At 42.1% G+C, this 25,403-nt stretch overlaps 1 protein-coding gene across 2 annotated transcripts in view; it reads left to right on the top strand.

Moving 5' to 3' along the window:
- The window catches only part of ITIH5 (inter-alpha-trypsin inhibitor heavy chain 5), a 73,504-nt gene that overhangs the window by 32,856 nt on the left and 15,245 nt on the right, over window positions 1-25,403 (top strand). For both annotated transcript variants that reach the window (XM_027121578.1, XM_027121579.1), the window contains 2 exons: window positions 3,005-3,174; window positions 6,722-6,838. In XM_027121578.1, coding sequence (XP_026977379.1) covers window positions 3,005-3,174; window positions 6,722-6,838 — 287 coding nt within the window. The remainder of the gene's footprint in view (window positions 1-3,004; window positions 3,175-6,721; window positions 6,839-25,403) is intronic.

Raw genomic sequence — 25,403 nt, 5'->3', positions numbered from 1 at the left:
TTACCTATGTATATACCCAACCAACTACTTTCAGGTCAAGACGTAGAGTATTTTCAGCACCCCAAAAGGTCCCCTTATCCTCTTTCCCAGTCAGTATTCACCCCTCAAGGGAACCGCTAGGCTCCTTCAATTGCCATGAGTGAGTTATGCCTGCTCTTGAGTTTTGTGTAAATGGAAACATAGTGAATACTTTCTTTTGTATCTTGTGTTTTCACTCAAAATGACTCAGATTCAACCGTGTTGCGAATAGCAGTAGTTCTTTCCTCTTCGTTGCAAGAAGTATCCCAAGTTTGACACGTTGTGTTGTTTTAGAATTCACTGGCCCTTCTATTTTTTGTACCCCTTTGTGGTTGATGATAATGTTAGCTAGCGTGACTGCCCACCATGAATCAGAATGATGCTAGGTACATCACATCACAACCATTTCAGTAGTGTGTTTGGTAGACCATTCATCCATTTTATAGATGAGATAACCAGGGCTCAATAACCTGCCCAGAGCCTCAGAGATGATGAGAGGCAGACCCAGTATCAAATGCAGGTCCTTCTGACTCACTTGTGATCCTGAGTTCTTAGCTAATGTATTATCATACCTCTCACTCTTGGGGCTTTGCCAGTAATGACAATGAAAGATTGACTCCAGGGAACACAGGCTGGCACTTGTCAGCATGCCTTTGAGATTTTCACAGCTCCTTCTTCAGATGAGCAGATCTGTTGGAAGTATGTTCTCTTGCATACAATTGACTTTCTGTAAGAACAGACTTTCTGTTTGCTAGCTCTCTGGTCACTCCTGAAATCCCTGCCCTTGATAAGTACAAATAATAGAAGAGTCAGTTCTGCCTGGTGGTTCCTGTTAAGGTTACACCTAAATGGTCTCTAAATAATAATCGTCAGTTCTGTTGAAGGAAATGTCTAAGCTTCCTTTGACTTTTGTCTAATAAGCCCTTAGCAGAAAGAAGTTTATTTATTTATTTATTTATTTTCGGTACGCGGGCCTCTCACTGCTGTGGCCTCTCCCGTTGCGGAGCACAGGCTCCGGCCGCGCAGGCTCAGCGGCCATGGCTCACGGGCCCAGCCGCTCCATGGCATGTGGGATCTTCCCAGTCCGGGGCACGAACCCGTGTCTCCTGCATCGGCAGGCGGGCTCTCAACCACTGCGCCACCAGGGAAGCCCAAGAAGTTTATTCTTAAACACAAATTACCATGGACAAATTATGCCTCATTTCCTTTTTTGTTTTGCTAATTAGGGATGGAAAATTGCTGGTCAGCTTACTCCATGGTATCAACTTGAATAGATTTAAAAAGAGAATCAGATGCTGTGCAGCAGTTTTAATCCGGGCTTTGATTCAGTTTCTGGATAAAAAGTCTACATACTGATGTTTACGAATTCCTCATTTTGTTTTCATATTCTTCATGGTGCATGCAGATCTCAAAACTTTGGGTTTCTGTTGTTCGGTATATAGACATGGTGTATCGATTTACAAAGGTGGGTAGTCCACGAAATAATTCTCTGTAGTGTGTCCTACGGAAGGAATGAAGGTTAGGAGTGAAACGAGATGCTCTTTGTCATCACTAATTTTTCTTAAATCGCATAAAATCCATTTATCCTCTTTCTGGAATTCTAATTTATATCCTAAGTTTCATGCTGGGGAAAGCTTTGGGAAATTTTTTCTTTAAAGAGTCATAAGTTTTCTGGACAAACAGTATGTTAGGGCAACCAAATGATTGATGGAGGAAAAGTGTTCCTTACTGAAGAATTCCATATGGAAGGAATGATAGAATTAGAAAGCAGCCTTCTGCGACTCTAATGAAATAGTGAACAGGCAGACATCATGAGTGATTGATAAAACTATTAAGGGAAAGACTGATGAGGAACTTTATCGTGGGTGATCAGAACCCACCATGAATCTTACTGCAACTAAAAGCAGCCAACTAGATATTGTGTACTTTCTGATGTGATAAAGTAGTAGGGACTCGGCATCACCAAGAAGTGTTCTTGTCCATGGCACTGAGGCTGAGTGTAGCCTGTCTGTAGCTCTACCCACCAGAACACAGGAACTACAGGGGACTGAGCTGTGATTCTCAGTCTTAACTGAGCATTAGACTCCCACGGGGAATTTAAACATCCTGATGCCTCGGCTGTGTCGCAGACCAATTAAATGAGCTCTTGGCCCGGGCATTGGTATGTTTTCTACTCCCCCAGATGCTACATTCAACCCAAAACTGGGGACCAGGGCTTCAGAAGAGCAAGTTAAAGGACAGGACAAGTAAACAATCACAAAATACAGAATGTAAGAAACTCCATAGGACAAATAACCAGTGTTTTACAACACTTATGTGTAGCATTAGAAAAAAGGTGAAGAGGGGGGACACTAGTGGATTAAAAGAGATTTAAGAAACATAAACCAAATGTGATGTGGGGACTTTGTTATGATCCTGATTCAAACAAAGCAACTTCCAAGATAGGTTCTAGAGACTCAGGAAAATTTAAATACAAACTGAGTATAGGTTGATAATTAAGCACTGAGCATTAATTTTGTTACTTGTGCCAGTGGTTTTGTGGTTACACTAAAAGTGTTCATGTAGTTAGAGATATATACTGAAGTATTCATGGATGAAGTATGAGGGCTCAGATTTGTTTTAAAATTCTAGGAAACACTTGTGAGAGGATACATAAAAACAGATGCAAAAGATTGGTAAAAGGTTGATAATTGTTAAAGTCAGGTGATGGGTACATGGGAGTTCATTTTACTGTTCTGTCTATTTTTGCGTATTTTAAAAATTCTTATAAGAAAAGATTTAAAAGGAGGCATAGAAGTGAAATATATGCTAACATACCTGGTGCATTGTGATATGTTATCTGTACAAAGTTTTGGGAGTTCATATGAAACATAAACCCGCACTAAAATAAAGTCTAACCCTTTGTGTCCATGCAAAATAGATCTTGTTTCTTTTCAGAAAAAATTTATGTATTCAGTTATTAATTATCTTTATATCTTGCTTACAGATGATTCTGGGCCACCTCCTTCTACTGTTATCAACCAAAACGAAACTTTTGCCAAAGTCGTTTTTAAACCTACTGTGGTCCAACAAGCCAAGATTGCCCAGAATGGCATTTTGGGAGATTTCATCATTAGATATGATGTTAATAGGGAACAGAGCATTGGGGACATCCAGGTAATGGGTTCGTTGTTGCTGTTTCATGTTAGTTGCTTGATACTCTTAGTTACACCCAGAACTAGGGATTTCAATACTTACCTATGGGAGAGAGAACTTCCAGTTCTTAGGAAATCTGTTTTAACCCCAAATATGTCTCCAAGAAGACCAGCAGTGTTCCCTTGCTGGAGGCTGCGGTTATCTGTTTCCTGCGTCAGTAATCTGGAACCAAATGAAACCTATAATTTTCCCTGCGGTGTTTTAGATGAAGTTAGAACTTAGTTCATCTTTAATTTTAACTTAGAGAGACTGGCCCATGGCTCCTTTTTCTTAGGTTATGTTGCTCCAAAGACAGGATGGGAATATCAAAATATATTAATGTGCATCCAGGATGTAAGCAGTCTTTATGTCTTAACATGAAAGGTGGTTAGGAAAAACCAGATAATGAAGGGAGCAGGATTCTGAAGTGACAAGAGTCAAGAAGGGATGGATAATTTAAATTGATTTAGTCAGTGTAGTCGATATACTTTTAAGGAATGACTTTATACAGATTAAATTAGCAATTAGTCAAAGATGTCACAAAGAAAGAAAACTACAGACCAATATCACTGATGAACATAGATGCAAAAATCCTCAACAGAATGCTAGCAAACAGATTCCAACAGCACATTAAAAGGATCATACAGGCTTCCCTGGTGGCGCAGTGGTTCAGAGTCCGCCTGCCGATGCAGGGGACACAGGTTCGTGCCCCGGTCCGGGAAGATCCCACATGCCATGGAGCAGCTGGGCCCGTGGGCCATGGCCACTGGGCCTGCGCGTTCGGAGCCTGTGCTCCGCAACGGGAGAGGCCAAGACAGTGAGAGGCCTGCGTACTGCAAAAAAAAATAAAAATAAAAAATAAATAAAAGGATCATACACTATGATCAAGTGGGGTTTATCCCAGGAATGCAAGGATTCTTCAATATATGCAAATCAATCAATGTGATAAACCATGTTAACAAATTGAAGGAGAAAAACCATATGGTCATTCAATAGATGCAGAGACAGCTTTCAACAAAATTCAGCACCCACTTATGATAAAAACTCTCCAGAAAATGGGTATAGAGGGAACTTACCTCAACATAATAAAGGCCATATATGACAAACCCACAGCCAACATTGTTCTCAATGGTGAAAAACTGAAACCATTTCCTCTAAGATCAGGAACAAGACAAGGTTGTCCACTCTCACCACTATTATTCAACATAGTTTTGGAAGTTTTAGCCACAGCAATCAGAGAAGAAAAAGAAAAGGAATCCAAATCGGAAAAGAAGAAGTAAAGCTGTCACTGTTTGCAGATGGCATGATACTATACATAGAGAATCTTAAAGATGCTACCAGAAAACTACTAGAGCTAATCCATGAATTTGGTCAAGTAGCAGGATACAAAATTAATGCACAGAAATCTCTTGCATTCCTATACACTAATGATGAAAAATCTGAAAGAGAAATTAAGGAAACACTCCCATTTACCAGTGGAACAAAAAGAATAAAATACCTAGGAATAAACCTACCTAAGGAGACAAAAGACCTGTATGCAGAAAACTATAAGACACTGATGAAACAAATTAAAGGTGATACAAACAGATGGAGAGCTATACCATGTTCTTGGATGGGAAGAATCATTGTGAAAATGACTAAACTACCCAAAGCAATCTGAAGATACAATGCAATCCCTATCAAACTACCAATGGCATTTTTCACAGAACTAGAACAAAAAATTGCACAATTTGTATGGAAAAACAAAAGACCCCTAATAGCCAAAGCAATCTTGAGAAAGAAAAACGGAGCTGGAGGAATCAGGCTCCCTGACTTCAGACTATACTACAAAGCTACAGTAATCAAGACAGTATGGTACTGGCACAAAACCAGAAATAATAGATCAATGGAACAGGATAGGAAGCCCAGAGATAAACCCACACACATATGGTCACCTTATCTTTGATAAAGGAGGCAAGAATATACAATAGAGAAAAGACAGCCTCTTTAATAAGTGGTGCTGGGAAAACTGGACAGCTACATGTAAAAGAATGAAATTAGAACACTCCCTAACACCATACACAAAAATAAACAAAACGGATTAAAGACCTAAATGTAAGGCCAGACACTATAAAACTCTTAGAGGAAAACATAGGCAGAACACCCTATGACATAAATCACAGCAAGATCCTTTTTGACCATTCCTAGAGAAATGGAAATAAAAACAAAAATAAACAAATGGGACCTAATGAAACTTAAAAGCTTTTGCACAGCAAAGGAAACCATAAACAAGACGAAAAGACAACCCTCAGAATGGGAGAAAATATTTGCAAATGAAGCAACCGACAAAGGATTAATCTTCAAAATTTACAAGCAGCTCATGCAGCTCAATATCAAAAAAACAAACAACCCAATCCAAAAATGGGCAGAAGACCTAAATAGACATTTCTCCAAAGAAGATATACAGATTGCCAACAAACACATGAAAGGATGCTCAACATCATTAATCATTAGAGAAATGCAAATCAAAACTACAATGAGATATCATCTCACACCAGTCAGAATGGCCATCATCAAAAAATCTACAAACAATAAATGCTGGAGAGGGTGTGGAGAAAAGGGAACCCTCTTGCACTGTTGGTTGGAATGTAAATTGATACAGCCAGTATGGAGAACAGTATGGAGTTTCCTTAAAAAACTAACAATAGAACTATAATAAGACCCAGCAATCCCACTATTGGGTATATACCCTGAGAAAACGATAATTCATAAAGAGTCATGTACCACAATGTTCACTGCAGCTCTATTTACAATAGCCAGGACATGGAAGCAACCTAAGTCTCCATCGACAGATGAATGGATAAAGAAGATGTGACACATATATACAATGGGATATTGCTCATCCATAAAAAGAAACAAAATTGAGTTATTTGTTGTGAGGTGGATGGACCTAGAGTCTGTCATGCAGAGTGAAGTAAGTCAGAAAGAGAAAAATACCAGGGATACTGGTATACTTAGGGACAGGACAGGAATAAAGACGCAGACGTAGAGAATGGACTTGAGGACACAGGGAGTGGGAAGGGTAAGCTGGGACGAAGTGAGAGTGGCATGGACGTATATACACTACCAAATGTAAAATAGATAGCTAGTGGGAAGCAGCCGCATAGCACAGGGGGATCATCTCGGTGCTTTGTGACCACCTAGAGGGGTGGGATAGCGAGGGTGGGAGGGAGACGCAAGAGGGAGGAGATATGGAGATAAATGTATATGTATAGCTGATTCACTTTGTTATAAAGCAGAAACACACCATTGTAAAGCAATTATACTCCAATAAAGATGTTTAAATAAATAAACAAATTAATTCATTAATTTGCAATTAGTTGGAGGAATCAGGACCAGGGGTACTTTTGCTCTGGGTACGGAATTTGGCCCTAGACTCTGTTTCATGCTACCTTTGACTTTTATTAGAGATCCCATAGACTATCCATTTTGATTTGTTTTCCTACCTAATCTGGGTACTACCATTTTTACATTCTTTTCCCTCCACCAGGTTCTAAATGGCTATTTTGTGCACTACTTTGCTCCCAAAGACCTTCCTCCGTTACCCAAGAATGTGGTGTTTGTGCTTGACAGCAGTGCCTCCATGGTGGGAACCAAACTGCGGCAGGTGAGTGAGTGCTTCCTGTCCGTTTTTTCCTCTCTCACATTTGCCTGGGACAGTGATGTTCTCAGTGAATAGAATTCAACTGATGACAAATGTCTGCTTTACCATTCAGCTGTTCCTGCCTGTGGGGAACCTTCCTGAACTGATTCAGTTAAGCCATGGACATAAATTTTCATTTCAGGCTGGGGGTTTTAGGAGAGCAGAGGGCTGTAGAAACACCTTGAAATAAAGGGGACTGGCAGGGTAGATAATGTGAATGAGACGGGAATTCGACGAGAAGGCCACTCAACAGCACCATTGTTGATGGAATAATTCCTTTCAGTAGTGATGTCCTTTAAGAACAATGGAATAAAATCATTGGCAGCCCCCTTGGCCTGTAGTTAGAACCAAGGACTTGGATCTCAGTAATTCAGGACTAATATTCTCACAGTATTTAGGATGAATCTTAGAATTCCAGGGATGGGGGGACATTAAGGGGACCTGTAGTCTGTGCTGAAAAATTAAATTATCCCCAAAATACAACTATTTACATTTTTTCACAAACCATAGGAAAAGGCTATTCCTAATCCTACTCTCAAGTATCAGAAATTTGCATTTATAGTATATTTCCAACTCACATAGTGGAAAAACAGAACTTTTTCTGTACTGGTTGCCAGACCAACGAATATCTCTACATTCAACAAAGAATTAGGTCTCTTAGGTTTCTTTCTTAATTCATTATCTGTTTTTATCAATTAATGATAAATATGTGGTCTAATGAGTAAAATAGTATCTGAAACCTCTTAGGAACCCTCTGTCCCCCCTGTTTCCACCCCTAGGTTTCCCTCCACATAGAATTGAACCTGATCTTAGCTGATAAATTATTGCAAACATTTTCTGTTATTACTTTGTAGTTACTTTCACCATTTATATTTTTAAAAAGATGCAGTATTATATGTATATATATAGACCTCACCATGCGGCTTGTGGGATCTTAGTTCCCCAACCAGGGACTGAACCCAGGTCCCTGGCATTGGAAGTGTGGCATCCTAACCAGTGGACTGCCAGGGAATTCCCAGTATAATATATTGCTCTTTTCTCCATGATGTCTGATTTCCCCCCACCCAAAAATAGTGAAAAATATATTCCAAAATGTGATACAAGGATTTTTTTTAACTCTTTTCTTTTGGAGGATAGCCAAATATAATTTTTAACTTGTATAAGGGGAAGATAACCTCTCCTGTAAGCTAGATTTTCCTGGTTCTTCTGCATCACATTCTTGTACAGTCAGCCTGCTGACTCCTTCCTTTCTAATACTTTTTCTTCATTCAGCATCTCTGACCTTCTATCTGGGATTCCTTTTTTTTTTTTTTTTTCTTTTTTTGCACCTGAAGAACATTCACTGGTATCTTTTTAATGGTGGGTCTGCTGGTACAGACTTCTCAGTTTTTGCTTGTCTGAAATGATTTATTTCCCTCTCCCTCTTTAAGGATATTATTACTGGGGATGTCAGTTCTAGGTTGGCAGTGATTTTCTTTCAGCCCATTGAAGGTATATTCCATTGTCGCCTGGGTTCCATTGTTGCTGTTGAAAAGTCCATAATAATTTAAACTGTCGTTCCTCTAAAGGTAATCTTTTACGGTCAACTGTCTTTAAGATTTTCCTCTTCATCTTTAGTTCTCTGTAGTTTTAAAATAATGGTTCTAGGTGTGTATTTCTTCTTATTTTTTTCTCCCTGAAGTTCCTAAGGCTTCATGAATTTGGGGATTCATGGGAAAGGTGTCAGCTGTCATCCATGAAATTGCTTCGACTCACTTTTCCTCCTGGGATTCCCATGTTAGATTTTTTTTCTCCATATTCTCTGTGTTTCCCATGATGTCTTCTGTATATTCCAAATTTTGCCTTTCCATGCTTCATTCCAACCCGTCTTCCAGTTCACAGATTCTCCCTTCAGGTCTGATCTGCTGTTAAACTCACCCATTGAGTTATTTCAGGTATTGTGTTTTTTAGTTCTAGAATTTCCATTTAATTCTTTTTCAGATTTGCTCTCTCACTTTTTAGAATGTTATGTACTAAGTTTTTAATATTTTTTTTATTTTCTCAAGCACAGTACACATAGCAATTTAAAGTTCATATCTGATAATTACAAACTCTAGAGCCACTTAAGAGCTGTTTTGATTGTCACTCATCTTTTCTCCAGTGTGACTGGTTATCTTCCATTGTGTGATGGACATTATATTGAAAATGTTTTGTAGAAATAGTTTCAGGCCTAGGATCAGGATCTATTCCTCTAGAGAGTTTTGAGTTATTTCTATCAGGTTCCTGGGGGAATAACAAACTGGGTTCATTTTAGTCCATTTTCAGGGCTTGAGATTTTTATGGGCAGACCAGATGGCTCAGAGCTGGATTGCAGTCCTTTCAAAAGCTGGTTTATTTCTATCCTTGGAGGTCTCTGGACGTCAGCTCTTGGATGCTTAAGCTAAAAAGTGATCCCAGATGCTGAGCCCACCTCTTTAAATTTTCATCTTCTCCCAGATATTTTTCTCACTATTTTATTAACTCTTTGATACTTTCAAGATTTAAAAATATATACATTTTGTTTAACTTTTCAGTTGTTCTTAGTGGGAAGGTTGAGTACAAATTGCATGTAGGTTTTACTTATGGGCATCATTTTCCAAAGTTTTATTCACATATAAGTGAAGCATTCTTTTGTTGTGGTTGATTATTTATTGATGTTTCAGAGGCCTTATAACCTTTCCATATTTACTAAGTACTCTGTAAAGTTCCTTGCTTTATGTACTCCAGGTTCTTAAATGCCATTTGTTTGCTAAGTTGTTTTTGTGCCTTTGGTGGATAATATCAATAGATGTGGACAGAAGGATAATCATGGCTTCTTTTGAGACCACTGTTGGCCACAGAATACAGTGTTAATTAGGCCTTGTGTATGATCCAGTATAATAATTCCCGTTTGGAATTCCAGTCAGTTAACAGCTGCAGAGTAGGTGCCATGTGCTACATTTCCCTGTGTATCTCATTAAATTCCTATGCACCTATTGCACTTCAGATTTTCTGGGTTTTTTTTTTTCTCTTTTCTTTAAGACAACAAGCTTCGTGAGGGCAGGGTTTGGGTTTCCTCTATAGAAAACAGCATTTGATGAAGATATTGATGATTAAAGTTGCTGCAACCAATCTGAATTCAGTAAATATTTTATATTTTGATATTTTTACTTACCATCATATTATAAATTATCCAATGGTTTTAAATATTCTTTCAAAACCTGATTTTAATGGCCACAGAGCAGCACTATTCCACAGAAACCTCTGTGAGAATGGGGATGTTTGGTACCACTGCTATCCAGTATGGTAGCCACATTGAGCATTTGAGCAACTGAGGAGCTGAATATTTAATTTTATTTAATTTTATTTAATTTTAATACATTTAAATTTAAATACCGCATGTGGCTGATGGTTACCATTATTGGACAGTGCAGCTAAACAATATCTACTCCACCAGCACGAGAGACTTTGAAGTTATTTCCATTTTTTGCTAATATAAGCAGCATCGGAATGACTGTCTTCGGTAGAAATCCGTGGCTGTATGCCTGATCATTTTCTTTAGTTACATTTTTTAGAAGTAGGACAAGGAACACCAACCCATTTGTGGTTTTTAATTCGTATTGCAAAAACATTTTTCCAGAAAGACTGTACCAATTAATAACGTTTAAACCTGTTACCAGACTAAGAATTCTAAATAAATTAAGCAGTTAAAAGTAATCAATGAACCACATGCCAAAATATGTAAGAAAATATAGGTGCACATTTAACTACTTTTGAAGTAAGGAAAGACTTTCTAAACTTAAAAGCAATGAAAGTAATTACAAAGGAAGAAGATCAATAACTTCAGCTATATAAAAATTTCAAACTTTTGTTTTAAATAAAAAGGGAACAAAAGACTGGGGAAAACTTTGCAGCAAAAAGAGGTTTATCTTTAATATATAAAGTGCTATATGAGGAGGAAAGGAGTTTATCTTTAATATGTAAAGAGCTACTCCAGATCAATGAAATTAATCCTGTACAAGAAAATGGGCAAAAGATGTGAAACAATTTACAGAGAAGAAATAAGAAGATTCAATAAGATTATGAAAAAAGAGTCAATTGTACTAGTAACTAAAGAAATGCAAGTTTAAAGAAATACGATTTTCATCTTCATAATATAAATTACTTATAATGACAGTTTCTATTGTATGCATTTGTAGAACTCAACAAAATTATAATATTTAAATGATTTCCTAATAAATATTAAGAAACACCCAAATGGTAAAATGCATGATCAGTTCTACTGCATGGTCACAAGAAGGCCCTTCATCACCCAAAGGCTACAGCAGCTTGAAAGCCTCTCACATCTTCAGGAACCTGAGTCACTTCAGGATTTAACCTCAAGCCCAGTCCATTCCAGCGCACATGGGTCTTCTCCCACTTCTTATGGGAGAACTATCAATAACCTTCTTACCAAATAACCCCCAGAAAGATAAATCCTGCCCCAAATTGTGCAGACAAAATCAATGAACTGAACCAGGGGCTCCTAGACTTACTTTTAATGATAACATAATTCAGGTGCTTCTTAAAAATGGAGCATGAAGCATTTTCAATATGCTAAGGCAATTACATGAATTTTTTAATTAATGAGTATTTAATCTTTATAACGATTTGGTTGTCATCCCCATTTCACTGATGGAGAAGCTGAGGCTTTGCAAAGGTAGATAACACAGCTAGTAAATGGCAGGGCCAGGCTTCAAAGCCAGGTCTGACCCTGAAGGCCATAAATCAAACCAAGATGCTGTGAGGTCTCAGTGAAAGTAACGGGGTGATGAGACAGCCTTCCCATGTGAAGTGACAGATGTGCAGATGGCAACACGGTCAATGCCTTTACATTTCAAGACTCAGTTGAGAAGGCTGCATCTAGAGGGAGGGATTTCCTTACCAAGTGCAGTGTAATGATAGATGTCACTCTGTTTGTTATTCTCCCCTCTTCCTTCATTCCTGGATAGGGAATCCCATTCCTTGCAAGGCACTGAACGTCTGGGATGCACTCTGCTGCCTTCTGAGCCGCAGTGTGGCTGCTTTCCAGGAGAACCACCCTAAAGCAGCCAAACACATGTCAGAAGCCTCCAGGCAATTTCTAAAGCCCGTGGCTGCCTTGAGTGGTTTTGAAAACCGCTGACTGTTTTAGCAGCTCTCATCTCCTTGAAGGCCACAGCCCTGAGTGAACAGCTTAGCTGGCTCTTTGTAGAGTCTGGTACACAGTATTGTGTCCCCTGGTGAAGAGGGAGATTACCCCCAAACACAGGGCTTTGGTGATATGTCAGAAGGCTTGACAACATCAGCCATGTGTCTCAGGTCCACTCTTGTGCTGTGAAGAATCATGCATTCACTCTCATCCTGGATGTTCTTGGCTCCCGCATCTTTGAAGGGCCCGAGATACTTCACTGTATTTATCACAATGTTGGGCATATAGTTGGTATTGAGTAAGTACTTAAACAACTGATCTATAAGGAATTGTAAAGGTCATTTCACCTTAAAATGTATTCTTAGTCAAGGGTCTATCAGTACCTGAGGAGCGCCCCGAACTGTGTGCGTTTGGCATTGTCTCGTTCTGGTCCTCACATCCTGGTAGGAATGTGAGCCTGGATGCCGGGACTTAACCAGCCTGGGGGCAGCTTCAGCAACTCCTGCAGCTGCTGGCTCAGGGCTCAGCTCCGTTTTCTCTCCACCTGCTCTTGCTGAAAAATATATTGAGATGGCTCTGGTGTTGGGTCAGGCAAGATTTCTGCCTCCCAGCTTGAGTTTGTGAAACTTCTTAGTGAGACGGGGATCTGAAGAGGAACAAAAACCGTGAGCGGGTTAGACCTTTTTTACTCTGTCTGGTTACCTGCTTAAGGGATTGGCACAAGCAAACATAACGTGGGAACACTGAGGATAGTAGGTGTCTATTAAATACAGTCTTCTTCGACAAGGGTCTGCATGTTCTTCTCTTTCTTTGCCCTAAGCTATATTATTGGACCTACTACTTTTGCCTTCATATGAAGGAGCTTGGCTAAGGGACCCGCTTTGGCGACCAAGCAGTGGCTAACACATGAGTTAACAGATGTCTTTCATGCCATAACTTTCTGCAGACTTGCTCCATTCTCTGCCAATCCTAGACTCCCATGTGGCTTTGGGAGGTTGTCTTCCTTTCTCCGTTTAATGTAGTCAACAGTTTTCGAGGGCAAAGAACAAGCGCAGAGGTGCTTATCTGTAATTGCCAAACTAAAATGAGGGGAAGTGTGAGCTTGTGAATCAGAGAACTCGCATCTGAATTTCATTCGTGCTTCCTTCACTGGCTTACTTCATGCTCCAGAACCTCACTTTCTTCTTCTCTGTGCAAAATTGGGCTTCCATGTGCTATTTGGACATTCTGTGTGTAACCTTATAGGCAAATGGTCTGTAAGCTCCATGGGTTTGGGAACCATCTTGGTTTTGATCATTAGAGAACACAGTCCCAGCTCCTAGCATGGTACCTGGCATGTAGCAGGGTAGTGATTTTTGCTGAAAAACCCACCAGAGCATAAATTATTAAATGTAACTGGCATTTTTAAAGGTAGTAGCTACAGCCCCTGAGTGACCAGCAGGTACCCAGCACACTAAGGGTTTTCCATACATTTGTTCATTTCATCTTCCAGCAATCCATCGAGATAGACATGGTTATCCCTATTTTGTAGATGAGAAGGTGAGGGACAGGAAGGTGATGTAAGTGCACTGAAATATACAAAGTTATATGTAGAAAAGTTTGGAGTCAAGCCCGGTCTACCCCACCCTGAAGCTCTTCCCCATAACATCCTTCACTGTATCATGAGGGCGGAACTTCAGGCCGGCGCTCAGGCTTTCGGGCTCTACCTGTTCTTTTTCTTTTCCTGTTTTGTTTTTCTTTCTTTTTTTTAATTGAAGTATAGTTGATGTACAATGTTGTATTAGTTTCAGGTACAGCAAGGTGATTCAGATATAGATATTCTTTTTAAGATTCTTTTCCCTTATAACAGCAGTCCCCAACCTTTTTGGCACCAGGGACTGGTTTCGTGGAAGACAATTTTTTTCGTGGACCAGGTGGGGCAGGTATGGTTCAGGCGGTAACGCGAGCCATGGGGAGCGGCGGATGAAGCTTCGCTTGCTCGCCTGCCGGCACTCACCTCCTGCTGTGCGGCCTGGCTCTTAACAGGAGACTCCCCACCCTATAAGGCAGGGGCTGGGGACCCCTGCCTTACAGGTTATTACAAAATATTGAGTATGGTTCTCTGTGCTAGATAGTAGGTCCCTGTTGCTTGTCTATTTTATATACAACACCTATTCTTACGCCAAGTGAGGAGATCACTTGAATGCTGCCCATCTCAGGTGAGTGCACAGAGGTCACCTGCCCTGAGAGACTTCCCCCAGCAGCGTGCTGTTGTGAGAAATGAATGGAGCTGCTGCTCTGATACACAGAATTAACTGTTAGTGTTTCCTTATTTAGCTTTAAGCCTACCTGGGGCATGTGCAGGGATGCAGGCCGCTTTCCCTCTTATGATTTGGGTTGGACAGGCTGAGCGTGAGGATGGAGACCACAGAGATGCAGAGTGAGGAATCTCTGGGTACCATGAGGTCCAGTGGTGTCTGCTGGTACATTCCTTTTAGCCGTTCTCTTCAAGAGCGGTGAGAATGCTGGAAAGACGTTAAGATGTGGAGAGAGTACCTTTGAAGTGGTGGGGATCAAAGGAGGGCAGTCTGAGTTTCGCTGAGCAGCCCGGAAGAATGCTGGACAGGGCCAGCCCGGCCCAGAAGGACCTCGGGGAGGTGATCTGGTTGGAGGAGAGAGCTCCCTGCACATGTGAAGGAGCTCAGAAAGGAGGGATGCAGGCGTACAAAGGAGATCATGTCTAAGAAATTTGGAGTCTCCAGAGGTTGGCACCGTGCACCTGTCATGCAAGTAAGAAATGGACAGTGTAAGGTTTGGGCCCTCCTGCCTCACTTTTTCAGGCTGCAGGCCTTGTGGTGAGCCTCTGAAAGCATGACTCCAGTTAATAACACAATGTCCAGTTTCCCTCTTTCCAGTTTTCTGGGACAGGGGTCAGCAAACGTTTTCTAAAAATAACAGACCAGTGAATATCTTAAGCTTTACAGGCTGGATGGACTCTGTCGTAATGACTGAACTCTGCCGTTGTAGCGCAAAGGCAGCTGTTGCAACGTGCAAAGAAATGGGCTTGTCGTCTTCCCATAAAATTGTACTTACTCAAAAGAAGTAGCAGCCTGGATTCGGCCCCCAGGCCGTGGTTGGCTGACCCCTGGTCTAGAGTGGCAGCTAATTGGTGTTGTCTAGGAAGACTGTTTCAGTTGATGGTGTTTATCCTCATCTCCTGAGCTGCCTTTGTCCAGACAGTGCCACTAACAGATGCATGTCTCAGAAATACATTGCAGAACAGAGGTCTGGGACTCAGGGCCGTGAACAGAAGGCAGTGGGGGAAACTGGTGTCTTTGGGCTCAGACTCAGAATATGAGGAAATAAATGATGGGCAGAGGGCAAAATGTTTTTACCCTGGGCCACCAATGAAAACTTGAATTTTTTTGTTTCAAAAAAAAAAAAACTTGCTCTTCAACAAAGATCATATAGATAATTTTAAATAAATAGGAGGCACCCATTTAAAAAGTTTGCTGAGGCAGTTAAGACTGAGCTAAATGAGGTCATGTCTAAAAAGTTTTGAGGATCTCTGAATGAAGGTACTATGTGGCTATCGTAGGAAGGAAACATGAACAGTACAGAGCTTTGAGTACTCTTGTATTATCTGTCCAGAGTGCGGGCCTTGTGGTCAGCATCTGAAAGCATGGTCTTTGTATAACCCAAAGCCTAGCTTCCCCTTCCTGGCATCCTGACCTTGCACTTACGTCTTTCCAGTGGGGATTTCGATCAGCAGACCTTCTCTGTAAGGGGCTAGATAGGAAACTTATGCTACAAGTAACAACGAGATAAACGCTATAAGTCAAAGAGGATTAAATGAGGTAACAAATGTGGAATGATTATCAGAGTGTCAGAAAGCATTGTTATTCCTGGATTGCATCCACTTGGTTGGCTGATGGAAAGGGGGTACAATTCCTAAGACCTGCCCAGGTCTGACATCACAGCCACCTCGTTCTCTTGCTTAGGACCCCACTCTCCCTCAGGATGGCATCTTGGCTTTGACTCCAGACTTCAGATTCTCCAAGAATGAAATACATGTGGATTATGTGCTATGGGAGAGGTACGAGGCATGGGGATACAAAGATAAATAAGACAGAGCCTTTTCTCCCAAGAGGTCCGGAGAAGAAAAGTCATGTAGAAAATTGTATGCAAAGTGCTCCCTGTGATAGAGGTACATGTAGGGTCCAGTCACGGCACGATGGAGGTGCTGATCACCTTTTTTGAGGGGTGGAGTAGGGGCTAATGAATGCTTCCCAGGGGAGGGGATAGTTGAGTCTTTCAGAAGTTAATTCAGGGATGGGATGAGAAGGGAGAGGGAGAGAGAGATAACGTGCAAAAACACGGAGGCGAGAGGAAGAGTATATATAAGAAAAGCACCAGAGGAAGACAAACACTGTATGATATCCCTTATACGTGGAATCTGAAAAGTACAACAGACTAGTGAACATGGCAGAAAAGAAGCAGACTCAGGTAGAGAACAAACTAGAGGTTACCAATGCGGAAAGGGGAGGGGGGCGGGGCAAGATAGGGAAGGGTAGGGGAGTAAGAGGTACAAGCTATTAGGTATAAAATAAGCTAAAAGGTTGTATTGTATAACACAAATATAGCCAACAATTTATAATAACTATAAATGGAGTATAACCTTTAAAAATTGTGAATCACTTTATCGTACACCTGTAGTAGATATGTTATACATCAAGTATACTTCAATTAAAAAAAAAGGAAAAGCATCCTATTTATGTCACTTTAATGAAAGACCTTAGAATTCTGCTGGGGAAAAGAAATATAGATAATCAGGTGTTAATCAAATCCAACATGCCATGTATTCTAGATAGTGGAAAGAATTTGGTGGAAAGGAAAGGGCTTGAGGTACTTGACAAAAGATTAATGATGGAGGTGACCTAGGAGCTAGTCCTTGAAGGTGGCAGGAAAGGACGGAGTGAATTCTTGGTTGGGGAAAAACATGAAGAAAGCTATGAGACGAGAGTGAATAAGTTATAGCCATAAGTTTGTGGTAATATTTTGGATTAGATAACTTGAAAACCATTCTGATTGGAGAGGCAGGTATATTGTCACAAGTCCTCAGGTGCACAGCTGAGCAAACAGAGGACACCACAGATTCTCAGCATGGAAGGGGCACCAAGGGGCAGGGTGGTGACAGACACAGGGACACTGCCACTGTCCCAGCCTGCTGGAGGGTGACTCCACTTGCTCGATTTCCTTGTGTGTACGATCCTCATGTGCTGATGTGCTGCGTATACTTCTCTCGTAACTGTTCCACTGTTTCTCACTGACTGTGGCTTCTTCACAGCCTCCCCACATCCTTCTGTTATATTCTTGATGTTCGCCAGGGCACATTTCTGGGTATTTAAAGCGAGTAGCCTAGGTGGACCTATGCCAGGGACACAGAAGTCATAAGAACTCATACCTAAGGGAACGTTGGATGGGTCAAGGGGTGGTCAGAGAGCCAAACACCGCAAAAGTCTGTAGACTGAAGTGGGTAGGGCTCTAGAATCCAAGCATGCAGTTGGGCAATATAAACTTCAGAATCTAGACCTGGCCCTGGGGACCAAGAACTCAGTCCTCTTAGTCAGTAGGTGTGTCAGAACGTGGGTGAAGGACTCCATTTACAAAGATCTGTAAACTTAGGTGAACTTTTCTGGGTTAGCATCCTCTTATCTACTTCCTGCTTGAGCAGGAAGCCATACCTGTGAATGAACGACTGGAGCCTATGACCACCTGGATAGAAGTGGTGAGGTTATATTCTTGGCCAGAGTAAGAGGGATGGCATCAGCCATGTGAGCAGATCGTGATAACTACTAACCTTCCATGTGAAGAGAAGTGAAAAAGATTATCTCTTTTGAGCCTTGAGTTATTTCTACATCAAGCACGGGAAATAGATGTGCTTACTACATCATAAAGAATCAAAGAAATGTTATTGGCAAAGAGCTTTTTAGAAAAATGTACCATGACATTGTTAGGTAAATACCTGATACATTTGTCAAAGCAAAGTCAAAACATTAGGTGATAGATTGTAACGTTATCCAGAGCATTCATATGAGAGTTAGCTTCTCAAGTTAGAATAATGTTATCCAAACACAAAGACTCATGAAATATAGTTATGTTTATATTGCAAAAGATGCTCTAATATCTAAACCTATTCAGACTTTTTTTTATTCAGCCAGAATTTAGTTGTTAACAACTATTCTCTTTTAGAACCAGTCCTGAAGTAATACTGGAATTTAGATCTGAACTTTTACTAGAACAGTGCTTTTCTCTTGCTATGGAGGAACAACCATTTAACATTTTTACACAGATTGCGTAATCAGAACCAGAGTTATAACATAACTTAGCACAGTATTGCATTGAAAGAGCATTTGAAATTAGAATTCAAACAGTAAATGAAATTACAATAGCTTAAAATAATGTATTTTTAAATACGGGAACCTTATGATTTTGCTTAATTTTGAAAATATGCTCTTCGTAATAGTACAGACAACGTAGAGACCAAAGAAATAGTTTTCTCCATTTACTCCTAGGTGAAATTTCAAGTTAATATTTAGCAGTTACTATACTGTTTTAAAATATTGGAAAATCTGATGACTTCTATCCCCAATTTTCCAATTATATAAAGAAAGCTTCTGAGTTTCTGCTGTTTCCCTAAAAGGAACACTTTGGCCAGGAGAAAAATAGTTTTAGTTTCTTTCAACAAGATTCCTCATATTGGACAGAGACACACTTTGATGGTTTATGTTTGTTTTATTACAGCTTAAAGTTTTTATTTTTAATACAAATTATATAATGTGTTCCATTTCAGGAGCTATTTACGGCAGAGAGGAGACAGGAGGGCACCAGCCTTTGTATTATCACTGTTTTCCTTTATGGGTTTACATAACCTCTTGGACTGTGCCTATACTGTCATCAGTGGGGTAACATTTTTAATATTTCAGGTTCTTCTCTGAAACCAATCTGTTGCTAGATTCTTTGGAAAGTGTAACAATGATATAGACACAAATATATTATGGAGAAATGGTCTTTCTCATTCAATTTATTGCCTTGCTCCTAAAATTGGGATTTTTTTTAAAAAACCCAATTACTTGGTGGGTCAGTCTCGATACAATTTCGGAAAACTTCCCTTCAGATCATTGAAAGACCTGTAGCATGTCCATGTAAGGTTGTGCTGCCTTTTGCAGAATCCGTGTGAAATGCCATGGTCTTGGAATACTGCCACTGAAGCATAATTGCCACCCAGGGACTGGCGGCATCCAGCTGGCTTGTCGTGGCTGCTCTGGTCTTAGCCGTGACCTTGACTCCGGGGTGACGTGGGCTGTATGCTTGCGGAGGGCACAGAGAGAGGCCGGGATGGTGGGCATCTCCGTCCTCCTCAGTGCCGGCTTAGACAGGTGGTTTGAGGGTGCAGGGAGCACCTAATGTTGCAAACTTTGATGGGATAACAGACTGGTTTTTATTTCTGTCTGTCCTTCCATTGGAAGGACTCCATTGCCAGTCGTGGGCACAGAGGGGTCCCCCTGCTGGCAACAGGAGGGACTGCAGCTCACAGGAGGATGAGCTGCACACGCTTCCCTCTGGTCCCCACCCGTGTCCCTTATCTCCACCCACCTGGGAAGGGAGAAGGCCCACCTGTGCCCAGTTCCTATTTGGTGTATTCCACTCCCCAATATTACCGCTCAGAAACTTAGGGCTGTTTGCAGGGTATGTATCTGCTGATCATGATTCTCTTTCATGGCTCAAGCAAGACTTTCAGAAGGTCTTAGATTTCTTCTGTTTTCGATGAGAAAAATCATAGATGCTTTTCTCTCGGGTTCATCCAGAAGGAGTGTGTGGACCCAGGAAAGAGAAGAGGTCAGCTCCTCGGTAAACATTTTAGAACAAGGCAAGTGATAGGACTGCTTCGGAGCACAGCAAGTCCGTTCTGCTGAAAAGCATGGAGTGGCTAGTATCTAGGACCCTTGAACTTGGATTTCCTCTATGATGTCACCAGGGTCTGTGGTACAGAAGCCTTTTGTGTCAGAGTTAGTTGCTGGTGAGTGTGGTTTGGCGGGGACACAGAAGTGTCTGAGAAAACTGCGTCAGCGGGCACCCCCATGGAATGGGCAGGCAGCTGGGTTTTCCATGGGCTCCACTGATGGGTCAGCCTGAGGGCGTGACTGCATGATGCTTGTCTCCTGGGGGATGTCTAAGAGTTGTTCACGACACAGTGGTCAGCACAGGGGGTGCTCACTGCACCACCACCCCCCCCCCCCGCCACCGAGGCTGTGCCGAGACCCTCCAGCTGCTCAGGCTTAGTTTTGCAGGGAGGGGGAAGGAAGGGCCATCCCTTGTCTGTAGGATGGCTTGATGCAGGGCCCAGAGCCCGCAGGACAGAGCTGCCCGCAGACACTCCCTTCCCCGGGAGCAGCCCTCATGAAGGGCAGCGTGAGAGAAGGGTGAAAAGGGGGCTGTACCTCCCGGGGCCCAGCCCTGCGCCTTTCCACAGACACCATCAGGGAAGCCTACAGAGTTCTGCTTCCTGAAGACCCACTGGAGCAAGAGGGACCATCACCAACCATGTTGAATGAATAGAGAATCTGAAACCGGGAGCTCGTCTTTATTTATTCACATGGGCCTGAAAGAATTTAAATGGACAGAGATGAAAAGGCTTAGTGAATAATAAACCAAAGGTAGCACTGAAATTAACTTCTAAGACAGTTTTCAAAGGAAATACGTCTTTCCCCTCCTTTCCACCCAAGGGAAGTACCTATAAGAAGAAGGATTCCGGGCTTCCCTGGTGGCTCAGTGGTTAAGAATCCGTCTGCCAGTGCAGGGGACACGGGTTCGAGCCCTGGTCCCGGAAGATCCCACATGCCCCCGCGCCTAGAGCCCGTGCTCCACCACAAGAGAAGCCACCGCAATGAGAAGCCCGCACACTGCAACAAAGAGTAGCCCCCGCTCGCCACAACTCGCAGCAACGAAGACCCAACACAGCCAAAAATAAAAAATACATAAGTAAATTTAGAAAAAAAAGGAAGAAGCGTTCCTCACCATGGAATAGTTTCAGGCAGGGACTCATCCCTGTTCTCTGAGATTCTACGTGGCTCAGATTAAAAGGAATCTTGTCTAAATGCTCCTTCCAGGCCATGGTGCTTCTTTACTCTCTGAATAAGAAGAAGTTTTTCCTCTATTCGTTGTATCTGTGTGCCTTTTGTATCTTTCTTCAGTCCAAACACAACCTGGGATGTCAGAAGGAGCCCTTCTCGTTACATGTACAGACTGGTCTTTGCAGGTTGCCCTCTGGGACCCACAGGGAGTGGATCTGATCCATTGGTGCCTTCAGGGTAGTTCAGGCCTTCAAAGCAGCTTGGATTGTACATTCTCTGCCCTTCTGGGCTTTCTCTGATCTTTCTGGAATGCGCTTACCCTGTTTTCTGGGCTGTACTCTTGGAAAAAGTCTGACCAGGTTTCTGTTCATCTTCAGCGTATAAATGCAGGGTGCAGAAGTATCAGCTGAAGCCCCCTCACGTTTACTCTTCTATCTGGACCCTTACCTTCCTCCTGCCTGTTCAGCCTTCTACAGAACACAGAGCTCCCCAGGCCACCCGCCGTCTAAGGAGACGGTCGGAGCTCGGAAAGGGTTAACGGATGGCGGTGGCTCCAGGCACCTTCTGCCCAGGTCTCTTGGACGAGGCCTTGGAGACCAAAGGTTCTAAGGCAATTGGAAATAGAGCCACTGGGAGCCCACGGGTCTGCCTGCCCTGGAGCACATGAGGATAAGTTACAGCTGTGGCCTTACAAGGTCATAAGAAACCCGTCGTTGCTGAGCTCAGGGGAGGAGGGTGGAGAGGCTCGAAGGACTATTCCTAACGCAGAGCATCCATCATGATGGGGAAAAAATCATCAAAGGAGCCAGGCCAGCCCCGCTCGAGGGCTTTCGCGCTCTATTTAAGGAACCTAAGCATGCCAGCAGCTAAACAAACGGCAGGTCCAGCCTGCACCCTGGGGTGCTCCGCCAGCTCTGAGCCCCAGCAGGAACATTTCCAAGTGCCTGCCTTAGTGTCGGGCTCCAAACTGTGTCGTCTCAGGGATGGCCACCGCTTGCTGTGGTCCCACCTGTCACCTCCCAGCTGTGGACCTTCAGACTTCCCAAAGGTCTAGACTCTTGGACTGAGAATGACGCCGAGCCCGTCTTTGCTCATGCTGGGGTTGTGTTGGCTCTGAGTGGAAGGAGGGATGAGGGGTCAAGGTGAGGCATGCTTCCAGGAATTCCGTCAGCATCAGTGCTCAGGGCACTCCACCCACATCTGTTTATTGTCATGATCTGATCTATTTATTTTTGCTTTAATGCTATCCATCATTCAGCTCTTGTTTCCTGCATATCATCCTTCTCAGTGTTCCCTGTCTTAGCTTCTCAAGGATGGGGGCTGGGTCTCTCTTACTTCCCTTGTATTCACGTCATAGAATTCCCTCTCTCTCTCCTCCTTTCTGTCTCAATTACTCATTCAACAGATATTTATTGACATACTGACAGCCCACAATGCGCCAACTGTTGTATTGGGTGAGGAGGAGCAAGGGGACAGCTGTTTTGTGGAGTCTAGCGACTCCACATGATGGACAGTTCATTCGCCATTCACTTTTCTCTGGAAAAATGTATCAAGACTCTGCCGTGTGGCCAGGCACAGCCGGGTATGACACAGGAGTGATGGAACAGAGAAAGCTCCCGCTCTCGGAGGCGTGGAGCTGAGTTGGACAGTCAAGTTAATGCACAGATATGTAATGACATGCTCTCTATCGACGCTGTGAAGGCAGAGAAGTAGGGTGCCGGGCTTGAGAGGACAGAGAAACGAGTGAGCCCAGAACTTAAGGATGTGGAGGGGCCAGCGGTCATGCAGACTGTAGGGAAGAGCATTCCAGACACAGGGAACAGCAGGTGAAGAGGTCCTGAGGTGGGAAAGGGCTTGAGGAAATAATGATAATGCAGTATGATAAGTGCAGAATAGATGTGTGTGCTGAGAGAGGATCTCAGAGAATGGGGCCATTAATTTTTTGTCATTTAATCTTTTCCCCCCAGTTGTATTGAGATACAGTTGATATTCGGCACTGTGTATGTTTAGGTGTACAGCATAATGGTTTCACTTACTGTGAAATGATTACCACAATAGGTTTAGTGAACATCCCTCATCTCATATAGATCAAAAATGCTTGTTTTTCCTTGTGATGATAACTCTTCAGATTTTCTCTCATAACAGCTTTTAAATATACCACACAGCAGTGTTAACTGTAGTCGTCACGTTGTACATTACATCCCCAGGACTTATTTATCTCGTAACTGGAAGTCTGGACCTTTTGACCACCTTTATCCAATTCCCTCAGCCCCCACCTGGTGCCTCTGGTAACCACAAGTCTGATGGCTTTTTCTATGAGTTTGGGTTTTGTTCTGTTTTTAGATTCCATGTGTAAGTGATATCATATAGTATTTCTTTGTCCTTATCTGTCAGGGCCACACAGGTAGTAAGTGATGGATCCAGGGTGAACCCCAGGCCTCCTGCCCTTACAGTGAAGTGCTCTTCACCCCTGTGAAGGGTGGCAGAGGTCATGGCAATGACATGGCAATGACATTACATGGCAGTTATGTAATGAGCATCCCCTACCTCATACCTCATATGCCACATCTCTTTCAATGTGTATCAATAATGCTATTTAGAGAAGGCAGTGCTTGCTCACAATATCGAGTTGATTGTTTTAGAAACTCTTGTCCAGGCTCCTGGAGCTTTTCTTTTTTCTTTTTAATTTTTATTGGTGTATAGTTGATTTACAGTGTTGTGTTAGTTTTAGGTGTACAGCAAAGTGAATCAGTTATACATACACATATATCTATTCTTTTTCAGATTCTTTTCCCATATAGGTTATTACAGAGTATTGAGTAGACTTCCCTGTGCTATACAGTAGGTCCTTATTAGTTATCTGTTTTATATATAGTAGTGTGTATTTGTTAATCCCAATCTCCTAATTTATCACTTCCCCCCTTTTCCCCCTTGGTAACCATGAGTTTGTTTTCTACATCTGTAACTATTTCTGTTTTGCAGGTAAGTTCATTTGTACCCTTTTTGTAGATTCCGCATATAAGCGATATCACATGATAGTTGTCTGACTTACTTCACTCGATATGACAGTCTCTAGGTCCATCCATGTTGCTGCAAATGACATCATTTCATTCTTTTTTATGGCCGAGTAATATTCTATTGTATGTATGTACCACACCTTCTTTTTCCATTCCTCTGTTGATGGACGTTTAGGTTGCTTCTCTGTCTTTGTTATGGTAAATTGCAGTGCAGTGAACATTGGGGTGTGTGTATCTTTTCGAATTATGGTTTTCTCCAGATAAGATGCCTGGGAGTGGGATTGCAGGATCACATGGTAACTCTATTTTTAGTTTTTTAAGGAACCTCCGTACTGTTCTCCATAGTGCTTGTACCAATTTACATTCCTACCAACAGTGTAAGAGGGTTCCCTTTTGTCCACACCCTCTCCAGCATTTATTGTTTGTAGATTTTTTGACGATGGCCATTCTGACTACCATACTACTTATGGTAGTTTTGATTTGCATTTCTCTAATAATTAGTGATGTTGAGAATCTTTTCATGTGCTTTTTGGTCATTTGTATGTCTTCTTCGGAGAAATGTCTATTTAGATCTTCTGCGACGTTTTTGATTGGTTTGTTTGTTTTTTGATATAGAGCTGCATGAGCTGTTTGTATATTGTGGAGATTAATCCCTTGTTGGTTGCTTCGTCTGCAGTCCGGGAGCTTTTCTGTTTTCAGTTTCCGATGGTTTCTTTCCTCTTTCCACAAGTCACGTCTGACTTACCTGTACACCTTTCATTCACTCAGCATCTCCGGAACTCACCTGTGTCACCTCTCTGCTTTCCTCCAGCTGTCTCTCTGACCTCCTTTGCTTCTTTTTGGGATGCCCTCCCTCATCTCTCAAGTTACCCAGTTCCTTTGAGTCTCATCCTCAATTCCCCCTTCTCTGTGACACCTTCTCACGTCACTCCAGCCTGCAGTGCTTCGTTCTCTTTTAAATGCCAGTGGTATTTATTATGCGTACCCTTCATCTGTAACTCATGAAGTGTCCATGCGTTCGTTCATCCTCTGAACTTCTCTCTAGCGCCTCCTACGTGTCAGGAGTTCTCCTCTGCTCTGGGTGATAAGAAAATAGATGCACCTGCCTTCAGAGAGCGGACACTGGAGGAAGGGAAAGAGGCATGAAGCAGACTGTAGTCATGACGGGTAATACGCACTTTTCTATGTGAGTATGTTGAGGACAGCGCTAGCCTACAGGAGAGAAGATGTGC

This window comes from Aethalodelphis obliquidens, unplaced genomic scaffold (assembly GCF_003676395.1).
Source record: "Aethalodelphis obliquidens isolate GAN/ISIS:26980383/991018 unplaced genomic scaffold, ASM367639v1 scaffold23, whole genome shotgun sequence".
Taxonomy (NCBI): Eukaryota; Metazoa; Chordata; class Mammalia; order Artiodactyla; family Delphinidae; genus Aethalodelphis; species Aethalodelphis obliquidens.
The sequence above is the reverse complement of the archived record's forward strand: the minus strand, read 5'-3'. Positions and strand labels throughout refer to the sequence as shown.